This window comes from Anopheles maculipalpis, chromosome 3RL (assembly GCF_943734695.1).
Source record: "Anopheles maculipalpis chromosome 3RL, idAnoMacuDA_375_x, whole genome shotgun sequence".
Taxonomy (NCBI): Eukaryota; Metazoa; Arthropoda; class Insecta; order Diptera; family Culicidae; genus Anopheles; species Anopheles maculipalpis.
In genome coordinates this window covers 68314091-68327412 of record NC_064872.1, presented here as the reverse complement: position 1 = coordinate 68327412, position 13322 = coordinate 68314091, and the positions used below count along the sequence as shown (strand labels likewise).

At 42.9% G+C, this 13322-nt stretch overlaps 4 protein-coding genes across 4 annotated transcripts in view; 1 reads left to right on the top strand and 3 right to left on the bottom strand.

The window, feature by feature from the left end:
* LOC126561752 (nucleosome-remodeling factor subunit NURF301-like) overlaps window positions 1-13322 on the bottom strand; it is a 135885-nt gene that overhangs the window by 30028 nt on the left and 92535 nt on the right. The gene's annotated exons all lie outside the window — the stretch shown is intronic.
* LOC126563419 (40S ribosomal protein S27) overlaps window positions 1-13322 on the bottom strand; it is a 262225-nt gene that overhangs the window by 159799 nt on the left and 89104 nt on the right. The gene's annotated exons all lie outside the window — the stretch shown is intronic.
* Window positions 1145-1633, top strand: LOC126563285 (uncharacterized). Its single transcript, XM_050219914.1, has 2 exons — window positions 1145-1295; window positions 1386-1633. Exons 1-2 carry the CDS (start codon window positions 1145-1147, stop codon window positions 1631-1633), a joined length of 399 nt encoding a protein of 132 aa, XP_050075871.1.
* Window positions 4189-13322, bottom strand: part of LOC126562737 (F-actin-capping protein subunit alpha) — a 172348-nt gene continuing 163214 nt past the window's right edge. The window contains exons 2-3 of the mRNA XM_050219314.1: window positions 9763-10036; window positions 4189-4825 (exon numbers count right to left, since the gene is read on the bottom strand). Of these exons, the coding sequence (XP_050075271.1) occupies window positions 4203-4825; window positions 9763-10009 (870 nt within the window). The 5' untranslated portion in view covers window positions 10010-10036 and the 3' untranslated portion in view covers window positions 4189-4202. The remainder of the gene's footprint in view (window positions 4826-9762; window positions 10037-13322) is intronic.

Below are 13322 nucleotides of genomic sequence, written 5' to 3'. Positions count from 1 at the left end.
TTGTGGTTAGGCCAGGGGCAGTTTTTTTTTATTTAGTCAATTTTTGGCTGTATGTGGCAAAACAAAATATAGAAGAGAAGGGAAAAACGTAGGCAAAAGTTGTAGCGCGTGCAGTTATCGTTGTGCATTAACTAAAAAAAAAAACAGGTGGGCAGATACAACGTTTCATAATTTACTGTGTAAGCTTTTGCTAATCTAGTTTTTAAGCTCATTGCCGCAATCCTGTCCGCGCAAGGCTATATAGTTCCAGCTTCCCCCGTTGAATATATCTGTTGTGTCTGTTTTCGATTATATTGTTTCCTTTTTTTGGGGGGTAAGATAGCAAAAATGGAGGCAAGAGAGAAAGTCAGCAAGTATAGCTAGCGCATCCCCAGTTTCGTCGTACTCGAAACATTTGTAATGGACTGTTGAAAAAAAAAGAAACACAATTGTTACTACATTTAAGCAAAGCAAGGATAGAAAACTGTTTACATTGTGCGCAAAAAAGAAACAACTAAACAACAACCACCACAACTAACAATTCTGATGCGATAGATGTGGGATATAGGCAGGTTTGAATGCCATTGTGAAGTCTTTGTTCATAGAGGGACACGATTAAATTAACAAAGGGGATGATACGAGCACTGCACGCATGTGGTTATACATACCGAACATTATTGATAAAACGAAACTGATTTGACAACAATTAGCAGCAGCAGTACAGTAGGGGCTGGATGATAAGCATGATAAAATGGAAAGAAAGCTAGTAAGGAGAGCAACTAAAAACAGAACTATGAAAAATTATATATATATTGAAAATAAACATACTAAGTATATGAGATCATAAAATGCAGCGTTGCGATCCTGAATTCGTTGGTGTTGTTTTAAAGTTGCAAATAGCAACAATTCATTGAAAAAAGAAGTCCAACGGCTTGGTGTAGCACACATTCAAAATTCACTAAGTATGCGTTGAACCTCGACTGAAGAATAGAACCGTGTTCTCTAAACAGAACGACTACGGTTTGACGTTTCCCCTTCGGATGTAAACAAAAACATCGTTGGTTTTTACTTTACTTGCCGGTCGATAGAAAATTTGCTCTCGAATCAATTAAGGAAGACTTGTAAATATTGGAAAAGTGGAATAATTATCTGATTCACTTTAAAAATGGTGTCCTTAAGAACGCTCACCAAAGCAGCAACGTACATAGCAGTGGGTGGAATTACGGCGGCAATGATAATGAAGGTGAAGCTAGAGGATAAAATACGCAGCCAACCGTACTACAAGGAAGCATTAAAATTACTCCGTGCACATCAAGGTATTCCGGCTTCGTGCGAACAAATAATATAAGAAAATTTATAAAAAAAAGGGCTGTATAATGCAATTTCCTAGTTTACATCACTTTCAGGAGCGATACAATTGCTCGGCGAACCCATCAAGGATCTAAGCTTCGACCTTGGAGAGGAAAGCAAAAAGTTTGGCGGAGGGAAGATCGACAGCTTTGCCGTGCCTGTGCGAGGTCCAAAGGTCCGAGGCAAATACTACTTCTGGGCGGAAATGCAAGAAGATCGTTGGATGATTAAGCGGGCCGAGCTACAGCTGGAAAATGAACCCGATCGCCGGTTGCTTATTAAAGCCGAAAGCCATATGGAGTAGATTAACAAACTCGATTTAAATGAGTTAAAGGTAGATTTGTAAATAGAAAAATGTTTCGTTCCTTTTAAATAAAAAAAAAGTTTTAAATGCCACAACGAGAACCAGTTTTTTTGTATGAATTTTATTTAATTTTTATATATTTTGTAATAGTAATTAAATATACAAGTATCTCCTCCCCCCTCATGGTGTGCAACAAAACAGGCAGCGGTCCTCCTCCGTCTCCTTTGCATCCTATAGCTATAAGAAGGGTGTCCTTTTTGTTTTGCTACTCTCTGGTGCTACGGTAGCGGCGGCGACGACGTCCTCTTTCTCTCTCTCTAATGGTGCTTTAGCTTTTCGCTTTATTGGCTTGTAATATTCCGCTCCTGTTTGATTTTGTATCACTCTATAATTGCACCTATATCATCATCATCAGCGCACGTCCACAAAATTCGACTCGTTATTTAACGTACGTAAAGAGAGGACAATGGGGATTTCCGATGGTTTGTGTTCGAGCGTTCATTCATTTTTTTTCGCTTGCTCTGTTTGCTCCTGGTATTAGCTACTACTTAATCTTCTTCTGCTATATCATTTCAAACTGTAATAATTAGCACAATTGCTGCTTCTGCTTTATCATTCGCAATGTTAACCAGTTCTTTTCACTATTCTACTAACACGAATGCACATCTGCTCAAAACGTTTCTTCTCTGCATATTCGGTTGCAGTTTGGCTTTTCAGATGGATTTTTTTTCACACACACGCGTTTGGCGCACTGCTTCCAAGCGGAACAAAAAAAAAAAAACACAACAACAAGTCCAACGAATCGCGAACAAAATCACTCAAATAAAAAAAAAATCAACCGCGCGAGATAGACGAACGAAGGAAAAAAAACGAACGGAAAACACGCTAAACGGTGGTATCGAAATTACGCGGCATTTATATACTTTTAAGACAGAATAATAACAGTGCTCGGCTCAGCTTACCTTCTTTTCTATTTTCCTCAACGATCGCTTCAGCTCCTGTTTTATGTGCTTTTTTAAATGCAGTTACCAAACTAGCAAGAACAAACGAATGTTTTCTCCTCGAACAGTGCTTGGATATCGCATCGCATTCGATCGTGTTTCTTCTTAAAATTTTCCTCACAAGGGAACATTCGAAGTGGGCAGTTGTTATGTTTTGTTAGATAGATTAAATAATTTAAAAAAAAGTGATTTAATATGAAAGAAAAATGGAAGCGAACGTCGAAATGTGCGTGTTTTGTTGGTATGTCCGTCAAAAGCTAGCCCTTTGGCTAAGGTTAAGCCGATGAATTAATGCTCAAAAAGGGAGGAAAGGCAAAAACAAAAGCTAGTGAGCGCAATCTCTCTTCCTCATAATCGATGTTCTTGTAATCTAACTAGAAAGTCATTCCTTCTGTAACACTTGCAAAGCAATCATTAAGAGAAGAACGATCCTCATTCTATATTTCAAATTTATAAATCCACTGCCATCCGTTAGTTAAGTTACACAAAAAAAAACATGCCGGTGAATTCGCTCCTCGAACTAACTCAATTCGATGCACTTTTTTGCATTGGTAAAAGGATGGATGTAAAGGAAATGTAATTGATACAGGGAAGACCGAGATATTGTGACGCATTCCCGTGTATTTTTGTTCCCGGTCCTATGCTTTGCTCTCGTTCCGAGGTTTTTTTTTGACACGTCCCAAAATATTTTTGGGAAACGCAAACGAAACCAAAAATCAGTAGTGGAAACCTAAAACGTGTTGAGACGTGCCAAAAAAAATAAAAAAAGAGAGACAAAAACAAAAATATATGGAAAAAAAATCGCGGTCAAAAATCTATAGGACAGTGACAAAAATTGCTGGGATACCCTATGTTTAAATTAGTTTTATTCTCTCTATCGCTCTTTTGTTTCAATAATTATTTCCCAACGCTTTTTTCCGCTTTCCCTTTCGTGTCGCTTGTGTGTGCCCATACGTCTTCCTTAACTGTCTCCCATTTTTTGCGTTCTTTCATGGGATTGATGAAGTGTCTTATCGTTGTTCTTACACTACAGAGTAGGTGTTTTGTTAAAATCAAAAAGTAATTGAAAAAAATCATCAAATCATTGAAAAAAGACGGGACAAACCGCTCGTGGCTCGCAAGGCTCCAAAAAAAGACAGAAAGAAAAAAAAACAACGAAAACCTAAAGCAGCAAAAACAAGCAGCTAATAGAGATCTGTCACACACGCATTTTGCCTGCTATTCTTTTACACGAAAGCGTTTCAATACTAATCTGATTCAAAGGACATCGATCTGTTTGCTTTCCTTCCGGTGAACTCTATTAGGCTTTGCTGTTTGCTATTTCTCTCCCTAAATATATATGTGTGTGTTTGTGTATTGTACGAACGAAACTAACAAAACAAAAAGCGTTCCTCTTCCATTCCTTTTCCTCGACCTCCGTCCAACATACATCATCATGCCCTTAGCTCCTATTGTTTTGCGTTCTGCTGTCGGACTGCCAGCACATCCGATCGTTCCGATCACCGGGCTCGCTCTCTTACACCCTCCCACACGTTCCTTCCTTACATACCAACCGCTCGTTTGCTCCTCTACTGCGTCTTCAGTTCCTTACCGATGCTATAGGATACTATCTTACTCCAGTCGATTTTCGTTCGCGTCACAGGCAGTTGCCGCCGGAGCGCCTTAAACGTCGTATCGGACATTGTCTGATAGTTTTCCGATATTGCCGTCTGGTAGTCGTGCTCGCTCTCCTCGATCAGTCGTATGATCTCTTTTGCCGTGTTGGCCTCGTTCGTGATCGGTACCGTCTCGCGGCAGTCCTTCGCCGACACGAGCTGCACATTGCCATCCTCGTAGTAGTGGACCTGTAGCTTTAGCGAACCCTTCAGCTCGGCCGTACCGCCACCGGTTGCGGGGAACGTAATCGCCCAGACGGAGCGCCACCGACCGTTCCAGAAATTCTTCGGCTGAAACTGATGGTCCTCGATGCAGACGTTGAGTGTAATTTGCCCATTTACCGTTCGGCCAAACACCGAGCAGGACCCGTTGCGGTAGTGGTTCGCGCTGTATGTGAGCGTCTCGATGTCTAGCATTGCGCGCCACTGTTCCGACGTGTGGTCACCGTCGTGGTTCTGCAGATCGGAGGCTTCCTTGCGCAGGTGATCGAACTTGAAGCTTTGCTTGGTTCGTGGATCGTAGAAACGCCCACCGCCTGCGAACGGTAGTGGAAGGAAGAAAACGAACGATAAAGATTAGTATTAAGGCAATGCCATGATGAAATTGTTCCTATCGACAGTGTCACGAAAACAAAGCATGTACATAAACCCCTGGGGAATTGTTTCGGCTGGTAAAGGCACACAAATAAACCTATTAAACAATTGTGACAACTCTGTAACGTTCCTCTGCTTGGTATCAAGAAGTCCCAGGGTGACCTATTCCCACCCTCACCGTATCGCTTACATTGCAAGGGCTTTTAGTATACCGGCTGACGAATAAAGGCCACTTCTTTAATGGGATATAAGTATTTGCAATTTTCCCTGACCAGTACACCAAGCACAGCACAACTAATCCACTGCTTCATGATGAATGTCCAAACGACGAAACCGACAAAACTGTGCGCCATAAAATTACCACCATAAAGAAAGGTGTCAAAAGCAGGGAGCGGAGATGGATTGTGTTGTTGCGTTAATGGGACAATTCGTGGCAATTCGTCGTGGCGTTAATAGGGAACAGGCCTATGACCCGTTGGCAGAACGTTGTCGGACGGCTCATCCAAATCGCTAGACAGGTCGAGCGTCTAATAAAGAAGGTAAAGAATTATCACGTTAACCTTTGCTCCAAAGATGTTGAAGTTCATAAAATAAGAAACGATTTTATTTGAATAGTAAATTGAATGGCTTCTTTGTGGAACGCGATCATCCAACAGGGCATGACGATGGATTTTTTCGTTAAACAATTATTAGTTATTTGCGTGAATCTATCATTTTTAGCATATCCATCGACGTATTATATCATATCCTCAATATACGCACAAGGGACGGTCAAGTGATGAGGCAACAGCATCGTCGATCTTCACATAGTAGGTCCTGGGTTCAAATCCCATCCAAACGGTTTCCCCGTAGCGAGGACCGACTATCCGACTACGTGATATCAGCAAGTCTAGTACGCCATTCGATGGCTTACCCAGTACAGGGCTGTAATAAAGCCAAGAAGATACACACAAATAAGGCAAAACCGTCGCGAAACTACATAATGTCTTACTCTAGCATTGCACCGTGGGAGCAGAAATATGAAAGTGATCTCTTCACTGGCTACTGACTTTGAAATATCTATTGCCGAATGGTGAAAAGCTTCTATAATGCACGAAGGCAAGGTACTGTACATCCGACTTTATACATCAAAAGCTGACTTTATCGTTCCACATCGCTGGGCACAAGAGTGAGATCATCCATCCGTAGTGTGTAGAAGATCCTGGACAAGATTTTCTTACACGCGACCTTTTTGTCTTTCGAGCTTTCGAGAGCTAGTGTTGAAGGATCTTCGCCATTTTTTTGTGCCTATACAGAACGCAGAATTCAGAACTCTAGACAGGATTGATTGATTCAAACTTCCATTCTTGAACACCCACGGTGAAGTACGAGAAGTACTGAATTTGTATAGATTCTTAATATTGTTCTTATCGAAGAGTAATTTAATATGTGTTCGATGCGGAATCAAGATTATAAAAGCGAGAACCTAACTGCGCGCTACCGTACTGTATTCGTATTGCCAAGCAAAACACTTTGAGCTCAACGCCACATAGACAACGCACAGGAGTCCAATAAAAGTGAATCTATTGCAAAAAGGAGTTCCATCGTTGGTTTGATTTATCTCACGTCACATTTACCTCCTGTAGTCGCGCAGGTCTCCAAAAGCTCTTTTTCTTTCAGCTGAAAGCCACACAACATCCAAACCCCACATTTCTATTCGGCTCTCGTTTCCTTCCTAGCGATAAGCGCGCTCACTGTGGGTTTGGAGTTTAATTGGTACAAAAATCACGCACTCCACCGTCTGGCTTGTATCAGCAACAGCAGCAGTAACAGCGAAAAGAGTGGTGAAGCATAATCATCGATACAAACAACAAAACAACGAGCGCGCGGTACCGTTGCATAATAACCGTCTGCTCAAACGTAACGTGGAATTTGAAATTAGCTTTGCTAGATAAACCGGATTATCCTCTTGTGGCAGTGAGATGGTTTTCCGATTGCACAAAATGCATCTGTAATCTTTAGCATAATCAAGCTGAGAATAAGAGCAACGTTTCTCGCTGACAAATAGGAATCATAATCACACACGACCATTGCCAAAAACTATAAACCACGGGACAGTGATTCCACTATAACCCTGATGTTTCAACCACTACATTGCCTTTTATGGTGTTGCTGCCGGCTTACTACAATGCACGGTGGGTGACTTGTGTTTGGCCTGAGCTTCGTCATCGTGTAAGCCATACCCGGAGCATAGCTTTGATCAAACAGCGCATCAACTCCAGTGAGCAACATATTCGATAGAGGAGTCACCATCTGCTACAACTAGACCAATTTACACTTGACCAACTAAGAAAGTAATCGATTTCAAAATGATCGACAAGGAAAGGGAACGATTGAACCTACATCGGTACAAACGGAACGACGTGAAGGCCCCGTCTAATTCAATCAAATCAAATTAATTTTCGCACGTGGAAGTAGGCTTATGGATGTGTTGGTTCCTCCTCACATACTTTTAATAGATTCCGCCCTCCTCTTTTCGTATCGCTGCACACAAAAAGCCTCTTGGTGGTCATTGCATTTTCCATCACGAGGTTGTACACACCGGTGCAGCAACAGCAGTACCCCCCGCGAATCTATTACAATCCGTCCGGTAAATTGGCGCGGAAAGTGAAAGTGAAGCACACCTCTTTCTCTACCCTCTCTCTCTCTCTCACACTCTCGATCTGTTGTGGTAATCCTGCTAGAGTAGGTTGAACATCCGAGGCAAAGTGCCAACACAACATCAACCCTATCATGTGCCCTCTGCACTGCTGCTGCCGTTTATCCGAACGATACGAAATGTTGGCGCTTGTTGAGTGCCAGAGGCCGACCACCGCCCATCGACACACACGCACACACACCGCGTCATCATCCATCATCCATGTGTGTATTCTTATCGTTGCATTTGTTTTAAGAATGCAGACACCCGGCACAACCTCGTATCTTGGTCTTCGCTCGGGCAGAGACACCCAACAAACTCAAGATAGCACGCGGCTCTTGAGTTCCAACAGCACGTTTCTTATGTTCTTTTATGTTATGTGTACGCCTTGTTATCAAGCACAACAGCAGCTTGGTGCCCCGTTCAGAAACAAGCGCAATCAACACTACAAAAATTGATAATCGAATGAGAGCAAACGGAATTCGAAACATCAAGCAAAGGCAAGATACAGCCATGGAATGGAAAGCAAATCATTGAACACATCGAATTAAATAATTCATTCCTTCCAGCCCCGATAAAGCACCAAAAATTGGAGCTTTTCTGATGCGAAAATGATTCTGACGTTTACCGGATATGGCGTGAAACCTCCTAATCTTGGCGCAGTTTCCACTGCCATGGAGAGTGTTGTGTATGGAGATACGGTCGAATAGAAGAAAGAAAGAAGAAGGAACTGCGGATACCACACACGGGTTCGGGCATGAGCTCACTGCGGTCCATAACAGGGAGTTACGATTTGGTGGGGATGTATATAGAAACTATGAATCATGGCCGTCGACGCATACAACGGATTGTATTGCGGATAGTATGGAGCGTGTAGTCGTCATTAGTGATCGATCTTCGTGCCAGTACTTGTTTACGTAGCTAATACCATTTAGCGCTTGTAAGTTAAATGTTTGTTACCGTAGTCTAGAATAATTTTTTGATCAAGCCTATAGAACTGATTGGTGCTGGGTGGGGTAGAGGCTACGGGCTTCGCACCATTTCTGACCTCCAAGATCATAAAGAAAAGATGCCGAAAAATCTCTTGTGCTTTATCAAAATTGATAATGATTTAAAATTAACGATCATTTATCTCGCGAACTCAGTCGCAAACAATCGGTTACGGTTTCTCTACCAAGCAGCAATCAGAAACTTCAACCAACCGTTGCCAATTTTTACGCTTTAGCAAAAAAAAAAAACATTTTGATGGGCTATCGCTAAAATGGTTCCATTGTGTATTTTCTTTGTCACATTTAATATTTATGAAAGCTATTCCAAAATTGAGCGAGTTTATCACAATTTTCCTTCTCGTGTCGTGCTTCTCGCACACCTTTCAAGCTGAAATGATTTGAATTTAACATGAAAGGTGTTGTTAAAAGCCACAATAGGAACGGAAGAAATGGATATAAAAAAGCCTAGTCAATACGATGTTTGTTTCAATCCGTCCCTTAGAATTGATATAAGGAAACAAATCTGTGTACAGCACAGTGCGTTTTGTTGTCATTATCTAATCTCGTGCAAAGAAGGGAACTTCACTCCACTCAATCCTTGTTCCTCATCGACTTCTTATCGGGGATTGTTTGATTTGCAAAGCAAATGCCGGGCCGATCAGATAATGACCGGTGACACACCACCAACTCGGGAGGTAGACTTCTAAAGGTTTACCTCAATCGCTACCGAATTTCAAATTTTCGTAGTTGGAGCTTGCTAGCTTGCTCCACCCATTGGAGCCTAGGCATTGACTTTGGATTGGATGCAGCAAGTTTCATGTAGCCTGGGTAGATGTTTTGCAAAAAACTGCATCTAGCTACCTATGATGGGGTAAAGGACGGTGTGATGACGATAGTAGCGAGCCGTTGATCCCAATCTCGATTTCATTCCGTTTTGCCCTCTATCGGGGACGGGGCAAGAGTGTATATATCCGTTGATACCGGCTGCTTAATACGTAGCAGTGAGAGAGACAAAGATTTCTAAAAATATACAGCCTACGTACGTCCCCGTGTACCATAGTACGGATGTGTGTTGCATCGCATTTTCATTCAAAAACTATTAATGGCGCCCACAGAGGCGCGTTCGGTTCACTTTCGTCGGCTGTCAACGTTTCCTTGCGGATGTAGGGGGAAGGTGAATGGTTTGGCACTTTGTAAAGGCTTCAACACTTACCGAGATCGTTAAACTCTGTGACCAGCACGGCTATCTCGGAGTTCTCAAGAATGACTGGAGTGAGCTGGTCCTTGTTGTACTGGGCGCAGGCGGCACTGGCACCTTCCTTCAGCAGCCGATCGTCGTTCAGCAGCTCGCGCACATCGTTAAACACCTCATTGAACTCACCGGGCGGTGCGTGCATCAGGAAGTCGGACGCGATCCGGATCTTGTCCTGGTCGCTTATCACATCGTCAACATCCGCCATTGTCTGTGGTGTGGGCTTTGTTGTCCTCTGGTTTTCTACCTTCGGTGGTTCACGGGTAATCCCTCTTGCTGCGAGAGGCAGAAGATGAGCAGAATGGATCAGAGATATCAGTACGTTCCAATGGACGGTGGCAATCTGCGGTATGTGACGCTTGAACAACTTCAACTCTTCTTCGCTACGAATATGAACAAACGATGCCAATAATAGTAATAAGGCACACAATTAGAATATCCACCACCAAACAGTGTAAATCTTGTTCAAACTGGGAACTGAACGAGGTTGCGACGATACGATGACGATGGTTTTGACACTTGTTCACTGGTGTGCGTTCACAACTGTCACGATGATCTAGTACTCCTTCTCTGTTGGTGTGGTAGGGCAGGGCGCGGCGACGGCAGGGAGGGGCGACGACTGATGAAGTGGAGCACAGAGGAGTGATGAGTAATTTCTTCTATAAACTTTGCACTTCCCTAAACCTTTTTATCATGCTCGTGCTGATAACTGACACATTTCACGCAATTCGAAGCAACTGAATCAGTCTCACCAGACGAGGAAAAAAACGCCTATTTAGCAAAAACAGCACGCGCAGCAGAACGAGAGCAAACAAGAGAAACACACCTTGCACCGCGGCGATGCGACCGAGTGTGTGTGTGTCAGACGGTGCACACTTTCCACCCCAAAGGAAACCAACCAAAGACAGCTATTTGCCGCACTATCTTAAACACTTTACGCTTACACACCTATTCAACTTTATGCTAGAATGGTGGAAAACAGCACAACTCCACGAGTTTTCGCTGCTTACGTCGAGTTTCTCCGTTGCGGAACTTCCAATATTCACTGCGTGTAATTTTTCTGCAGCTTTTTTTGGCTCTCCAGTACGGCTGCTTCTAGTTTTTCTTCTCGGCTGCAATTCGATGACGATGATGTGAGCAGAGCTGTCATAAGTAGAGTTTGCCGGGGGATAGGACAGTTGCTAAAAGCTGGGGCTCGTTAGCACAACGGGAAATCATACGGAAAATGCGAAGCAGTGCAAAAAAGGATTTTATCGAATCGATTTGCCTTTCTTTACAACAAATGGTGGACTTTGATGAGCAAAAGATCCATTAAATACCAAAAATGGACGTTATAAAACTGTTTATCATTATTTAATACGGTTGTTTACATGGCCTTTTAGTACAAATGTGGCGATGAAGTGCAGGGTTCTCCTTACAGATCGAAAAATGGATCCGTTGAAATGCTGAAAGGTTTTCAGAAAAGAAAACCTTTTTTTTGTGAGAAATCAACGTACAGAAAGTTTTATGCAATCTTTAACCCATGAAAATATTGATATGTCATGATACCATGAAACTGTCATCGTACCAGTCAGGATTTTTTCGATTTTTATCTCAGCTTCATAGACGTATCTACATAAGATGATTGAATTGGCTCTCTATTGAATAAGTGCCATTGGAACATCTCTTTGATCGAAATAAATCACTCCAATCATGGGCAAATTGTAGGAAAAAAGAGCTGCTCAAGGCCCGAAATCAAACCCTATTTCGGTCGCTGTAGTGTTCACCACAGGCTCTGCTGTCAACTTTTTTTGAAATCGAATGCTGTCAAATTCCAGAAATGCTGAATACAGGGAAAAGCAACTTAGTAGCAAATAATAATGAGTGAAATATCGCAATAGCGTAGTTAGGCATTGGTAACAACTAGATTTTATTTGTTCTAGAGTGATTTAAAACCGTTTAGTGCGCCTTTACTGGTTTCCTTGATGGGTAGACTTGGATAAAGGTAAAAGATATTAAACCACCCACCGAGAGCAGCTTGCCGATCTCTGACTTGGCACAGCACAACATGTACGTTGGTTCAAGCAAAATCCAGTCCTTACCGTACACTGAAAGTGCGAGGGTACGCGCGTCGTGGCGTTGCAGCATCATAAGCAGCAACAACTTTCTGAACTGAGCGTTGGTCGCTGACGGTAGTTTGCAGCACCGTGTGCAGAGTGTGTAATTTTATGGAGCGAACCAATAAACGCTTTATAATTCTTCGAGTTTTGCTAGTGATGTGACTAGTGTTGAATGTGCCTGACGAACGCTGTGGAGGTTTCCAGTGCAAGCAAAAAAGATGCTGCTCCTAAAAAAAAAGAGAACAATTGTTTGCATTTTGTGCGACGCTTATGAGGCAATGGAATCGAAAATGAATTTGCTAACCGAATGCGATTTACGCAAAAACAGATGAAAAGTGAAGTAGAAAGTGATGCTCAAAACGCCGCGTCCTGGGTAAAACCATCTTTTTGACAGATGCAGATGCGAATGGATGTTGTTCCCGGGGATTGGCAGCCTCCGGAGCTAACCGGCTAAGCAATACATAAAAAAAAAATACCGTACGGCCATCTGCAGTTCTATGCTGATGATGCCCGTATCTCCCTACCCTTGGGTAATCTCGGCACCCAAAAGCGCGATTGTTTCTCGAATGTTTGTGCGCCCAGCCTCCGTGGAGCCTGCTTCGATCCTTCGAATTGTGTGACAGCTTTCTTGCTCGCTCTATTCCGCTCGGTGCCAACCTTGCCAAGAGAGGCAAGAGAAATCGGTCCACGAGCTGGGAAAGTTCCTGACGGGTGGTGGCGGCTTTTTTACGCTGGAATGAGCTCGAACCAGTGTTTTGAAGTGTGTAGCGTTTTTTTTTTTGCTTCTTTACTGTCCGATTCCGTAAGATGTTTCAAGTGCAGACAAGATGTGCGTTATCAGGACCTGCTACTATTGCAATACAACAGCGTTGTAGGCTGAAGCCTCGAAGAAGGCAGTGAGCAACGTGTAACAACACACCCGTGCGAACGTTGGAAGAAAGCTGCAGCAGCTAAGAGCAAAGCCGAATTCCGTCTACCTTGGTCACTTTCTTCGCACCCTTCCACCGGTTCCGATGACTGTCGGCATTGATCTCCGGTTGCGGAATGTGATAAATTTTATCATCAACCGGTTCGTAAGCATTCGACTGTGCTCCCTGTCTGGACTGTTCTGAAGATTGGCACTCACATTCCAATAGCATGAATTAGAAAGCCTTAGAAGAGTTTATTTTAGAGTTTTAAAACAATTGTACAAATAAAACGTAAGCTAAGGCTCGACCACGGCTCAGTGATAGTTACCACACCGCTAAAATTGCCAGTTATCCCTAGGGAACAAGCAAATATCGATTAGGTTTCGATGGCGTTATGTGTTATGCAGTTGCGAAATTGATGTCGGCGAAGGACCTTGACCAATTTAGGGCTACTCCTTGGAAGGCTCGCCTCCGTGTTTTTTACGGTAACGCATGACAATTAGACGACAGGTGG